Raw genomic sequence first — 6,035 nt, forward strand, 5'->3', positions numbered from 1 at the left:
CAAGGCCGACCTCATGGCCTTCAGCCCCAGTCTTCCTCAGTCACAAGAAGATTGTTTAAATACATCCAGTGAAGTAAGTGATTGATATCTATTTGTTCCCTTCAAGAACTTTTTGTTAAGGTATAAATACACCCTCTTTTTCTTTTTTTTCCCCCCTTCATGTTATCCTTTAAACGGTCAATAGCTCTTCCTCTGTGGTAGAATCAATCATTCTTAGTCATTTTGAATTTTCATGTTATTTGCCCCATTTTTCATGTATTCACAAATGATATATACAGATGAACTGCAGGCCATTGATCACCACACTTTAAAGTTTTCTAGTTCTATCATTTTTCCTATTATCTATGAATGATTAGCCTTCAAAAATATTAGTACTCCACAGTAAAAATTGTTTAGGTGTTTGGTAACTCTTAAATTTATTTTTAATTTTAACTTAATTTTATGATTACAGATATTTGCAAGATTAATACAGAGTTCCCAAATACCATTATCTGGATTCCTTTTCTATTATTTATGTACATAGGCTTGTAAAATAGTGTACTTGATCCCTATTCTAATTTCAGTACAATCTTCTTCCAGGTATTATAACAAAATAATTGTATGTTATTAATTCTAAGATGAAATATTTTCTGTTGTTCATAGGGAATGCCTTCTTTCTTTGAAGTGGGATGGGCTACTTTACCATCCTTATTTACATAAAATATAACAAAGTCATTTCATATTTAAAATGTTATAATAACCACCCAAATTAGGATGCATCTTATAATTGATGGTTTACAATAATTTACCTAGCTGTTTTTCTTTCTTGGTAGCACACAAGTAATGGTGCACCTTACAATTCATGACTTTTTTGTTCAATAAAATATAAGAATACTTATTATCCCCCGATTATTTTCTAGGACCTGTGCTAAGATATTTAATTGTATTATCTCATTTAATTATCAAGTCAGCCCTATGTACAGGTACAGTATTTTTCATTGTCATTTTACTTGTGAGAAACCTGAAGCTTCAGCCACATAGATAGTGAGCAGTAGCTCAAACCCAATTTTGGAGGATCTCAAGCCCTTTATAGCATATTAACTGCTCCAAGACTATTATCAAGTGAATGTTCTAAAGTGCATTTTACCTGTTGTAACTTTCTTCCACAAAAATATTCAGAGGCTTCTCTTTGACCATAGTGTAAAGCCTTAAATTCCTCAGCCTGGGAGTGAAGGCATTAAACTTACCTGCTTTTTACCTACTACTGTCTTACATATCTTTAGTTTGGGACATGGAATATATTGGGTTGTCAGAAAAACCATGACGTATTTTTTCTCTGTTTTTCGTTGCAAAACTGTGTCATGACTTTTCCGACAACCCAATAGTATATGTTCAATCAGTAATTTTGAAATAAATATATTCTATTGAAATTGAAATAAACTGCCTGGGTGATTCCTTCCATTGTAGAAGTTGGAGTGGGCTCCAGAGGTTAAGCAGTATTTTATTGAAGAGTGCCTGAAGGATAGATAAAATTTCAACAGGAAGGTATTACAGATAGAAAGATAAGTGTGAATAAATGAGCACTTTGTTCTAGTGAATGTGTACTTGAAGGACTGGAGCAGGGGAGATTCTGAAGGTAGGAAAAGCTAGTAAAGAATCTTTTATAATACTTTAGATATCAAGTAAGAAGACTTAAATTATGACAGTCGAAATGGATTAAGAGACACATGTGCAAGCGGCATTGGCAAAGGAGAAGCAGTCAGATGATGACAGACTCAATATAATGATAAGATAAATAAAAAGTATAAGATGACACTAACTTTTTTAGCTCAGTCACCTGGGAGGATGAGATTGCCTTTAACGAAGATGCAGAATAGAGTTGGAAAAACAGTTTGTGTGTGTTTATGCAGCTAGGGGATAGAGAGGAATATTTAGGAAAATATTACTCTTGAGGTTCTAGGAGAATACCATTGTGATTGGAAATATGACTCTGGAACTCAGGGGAGATTACGCATGTAGATTTGTAATTCCCTTAGGGAAAAAATAAATCCATGAAAGGATAAAATTACCAAACAGAGATTGAAAAATGAAAAGCAATGTGTCCAAGTAAAGAATTTAGGTAAGTAGGTGTGTTAGTTCCTGGGGCTGCTGTAACAACTTACCAAAAACTGGATGGCTTAAGACAACAAAAATTTATTCTCTCATAGTTTTGGAGACCAGGAGTCCAAAATCAAAGTGTTGGCAAGGCTGTCCCTGCTCTGGAGATCCAAGGGAGAATCTTTTGTCTCTTCCAGCTTTTGATGGCTGTCAGAATTCCTTGGCTTATATCCATACCACTCCAGTCTCTGCCTCCATGGTCACATTGCCTCCTCTTGTCCTCCATATGCTTGTTTTATAAGGATACATGTGATTGTACATTAGGGCCCATGTGCATAATCCAGGATAATTGCCTCCTCTCAAGATCTTAACTTAATCACATATTTTGCCACATAAAGTGATATTCACAGGTTCCAGGGATTAAGATATCGGCATATCTTTGGCAGGGGGCCCGTTCAACCTACTACAGTAGGCTTAAAATCATAAGATTATTAGACAACATATTACTGAAATAAAACTTAAAGTGTGTTAGAGGTGAAGTAAATAGTAAATGTTAGAGGTGAAGAGGAGATAAAAGAATAGACTTTTTTCATAAGTAGGACGTTTATATAAAGATGTTTGAGTATTTTTGTAGTATGAGGGAAAGAAGCAAGTGAAGAAGATGCTGAAGGTGAGACAGGCAGAGAAAGAATGAAAATGAAGATGAAAAATAGAAGGAGAATAGAACAGAGAACAATTTTTAAAGAACGTAGGGTTGGCCTTAAATGTGAGGACCATTTTTCCTTAGCAGGGAATGAAAATAGAAACTAGAAAGAAAAAAAGTTGGGGTAAGAAGAGAGCCATTATGTTCATACTGATGACTTATCTCTCTGGGTAAATCATCTGGAAATCAGGTGGTTGGAATGAGGTTGGGAATTTGAGAAGAGAGGGGAAAATACAGAAGAATCTCTGTAGGCATGAGGGAAAAGTTAATTATGAATTCACTTGAGGACCCAATCAAGGTAAAGTTGAGAGTAAATCTGTAGAGAATATAGTCATCATGGTTAAGTGACTTTCTTATACTAAGATGCTCAATAAGAGAAAAGGAGAAAATGGATATCAGGCTGTGTGTTGAAAGCTAAAGAAAATGTTAGAGGAATAATATCAGTAGGTGAGTGCTTCCAGGGTGTGTGGAAGGACATATTTTAAATGGTTGACTATGTAGTCTAGATTAGGTGGAGAGGTAAGTGAGACAAGTTACAAGAACAATTAGAAAGAATCAAGGGACTATTTCCATCATGAGTAAAGCTATGTTAGCAAAAGTAAAAGACAGGAGGATGAGGGTAAGAGAATACCAAATACTCTACTCAAGTTTTCAGAGGGGAGCAAAAATACAGAAATGAACCCAACTATTATTTCCTATAGAGCTGTGCACAGAACAGGCAAGAGAATTCTTGGAATTATGCTATATGTTTCATAGTACTATTTGGTCTGGAACTTTGGGGCCTGATAAAGACAGAGCAATAGATAAACAAGATTCCCTTCCTTTCTTCCTTGTTAAAGATGTGTTAACATCTGTGTCAACATGTTGTTGGTTGGACAATCAGTCAATTTAAATGATAATAAGATTTTTCCCAGTGATGGTGTAAGATGGGGAAGGGAAGAGGGAAGTTTAACCTATTGTTAGTTTAAATTCTATCAAATACATAGGATGCTAATTCTTGGCATGTTTTATACAAAGAGAATCCAGAACTTTAAAAAATTGTTATATCTAAATGGTCTAAATTATCATATGTTTTAAAAAATTATGTGTTTTTATGCACACACACACTCAACACATAAACTCATACACACATTGGACACTTCCTTCAAATACAAATATTTCATCCTATTTTATCCACACTTCACAGTCATATTTGGGAGCATTTATAAATATGGTGTAATTTATTTGAAATCTGGTATATTACTTGCCAATATTTTCCATGTTTGTCGTTTTATATGTAATTGGTTGTTTCTATTTGGAGTCAATGCTATGTGTGAGCAGGTCTCAAAAAAATATTACAGGATAAGGACATTCCCACCGAAACCAACAAAGCTTTGCAGAACTAGGGGCTGATTTCCAAAAGCGAATGTACAGTATCCCCCCTCTTGAAATTCTTCACGGGGGTTTTACACATGCAGACGTGCATTTGTGAAAAAATAGGACTCATCAACGAATTTTCAACTAGCATCCAATGCTGAGAAGAATACAATGATTTACCGTTACTGGAGAGAAAAATATTTAATTTTCAACTACGAATTCGCAGTGAAAAACGTCACTAAATGCAAGAAAATAAACCTACAGCAAGTATGAAGACGGAATCATTTTTACACTTACACATTCATGCGCATGGTGTCGCTCTTGACTGAGAACGTTTCCCCGAAGAAAGAGCCTCCGCTTCATCCTTCCTGCAGATTTGGCATACAGTGGAAAACCTCTAGCGAATCTTCCTGCAATAGAAGTCTGTAAAATTGGACCTTGAGAGTCAGTGTGAGGTAGAGTATTCTATACACTTTAGGTATCTCTGAAACCTTTTAAGTGTACCATGCTGTTTTCCTGGAGAGGAGGCCCAGGAGCCCGGCGTCTGCTGCTCTCGCTTCTGCTCCTCTCAGTCTGGGAGGCTGGGAGCGGCCAGGTCCGCTACTCGGTTCCCGAGGAGGTCAAACACGGCACCTTCGTGGGCCGCATCGCTCAGGACCTGGGGCTGGAGCTGGCGGAGCTGGTACCGCGTCTGTTCCGGGTGGCGTCCAAAGACCGCGGGGACCTTCTGGAGGTAAATCTGCAGAATGGCATTTTGTTTGTGAATTCTCGGATCGACCGCGAGGAGCTGTGCGGGCGGAGCCTGGAGTGCAGCATCCACCTGGAGGTGATCGTGGAGAGGCCGCTGCAGGTTTTCCATGTGGAGGTGGAGGTGAAAGATATTAACGACAATCCACCTGTGTTCCCAGAAAGTAAGAAAAGAATAATCATTGCAGAAACAAGACCTCCGGATACTCGGTTTCCACTAGATGGCGCATCCGATGCAGATATTGGAGTAAACTCGGCCTTGACCTACCGAATCGATCCCAACGATTATTTCGCTTTGGACCCACAAAACAATCGTGAACAAACGTCTTCGTTAACACTTGTGTTGAGGAAATCATTGGACAGAGAGGAAATTCAGGAACATAGTTTATTATTGACAGCCAATGATGGAGGTAAACCCCAGCTGACTGGCACAGTTCAGCTGGTGATCACAATTTTGGATGCGAATGACAACGCCCCAGAATTTGACCAATCCATTTACAAGGTGAGAATTTTAGAAAACCTATTTAATGGAACATTAGTGATCAAGCTAAATGCCACAGATCCTGATGATGGTATAAATGGAGACATAATCTATTCATTTAGAAGGCCTGTATCGCCTGTAGTGTTAAATGCATTTATCATAAATCCCAACAGTGGAGAAATTAGGACAAAAGGTAAACTGGATTTCGAAGAAAATAAATTGTATGAAATATCGGTGGAGGCAATTGACAAAGGGAATATTCCAATGGCGGGTCATTGTACCATTTTGGTGGAAGTACTAGATATAAATGATAATGCCCCAGAAGTTACTATCACTTCTCTGTCTCTTCCTGTGCGTGAGGATGCTCAGGTGGGCACCGTCATCGCCTTGATCAGCGTGTCCGACCGTGACTCTGGCGTGAACGGGCAGGTGACCTGCTCACTAACACCCCATGTCCCTTTCAAGCTGGTGTCCACCTTCAAGAATTACTATTCGCTGGTGCTGGACAGTTCCCTGGACCGCGAAAGCGTGTCGGACTATACTGTAGTAGTGACCGCGCGGGACGGGGGCTCGCCTTCACTATCGGCCACCGCCAGCGTGTCCGTGGAGGTGGCCGACGTGAACGACAACGCGCCGGCGTTCGCGCAGCCCGAGTACACGGTGTTCGTGAAG

The 6,035-nt window shown here is 38.8% G+C and overlaps 2 protein-coding genes across 4 annotated transcripts in view; both read left to right on the forward strand.

The window, feature by feature from the left end:
* LOC109393433 (protocadherin alpha-C2) overlaps positions 1 to 6,035 on the forward strand; it is a 186,654-nt gene that overhangs the window by 73,397 nt on the left and 107,222 nt on the right. The window lies entirely within an intron of this gene.
* Positions 1 to 6,035, forward strand: part of LOC109392558 (protocadherin alpha-13-like) — a 9,860-nt gene that overhangs the window by 2,709 nt on the left and 1,116 nt on the right. Inside the window, exon 2 of the mRNA XM_019661124.1 lies at positions 4,875 to 6,029. Within this exon, the coding sequence (XP_019516669.1) occupies positions 4,875 to 6,029 (1,155 nt within the window). The remainder of the gene's footprint in view (positions 1 to 4,874; positions 6,030 to 6,035) is intronic.

This window comes from Hipposideros armiger, unplaced genomic scaffold (genome assembly GCF_001890085.2).
Source record: "Hipposideros armiger isolate ML-2016 unplaced genomic scaffold, ASM189008v1 scaffold_11, whole genome shotgun sequence".
Taxonomy (NCBI): domain Eukaryota; kingdom Metazoa; phylum Chordata; class Mammalia; order Chiroptera; family Hipposideridae; genus Hipposideros; species Hipposideros armiger.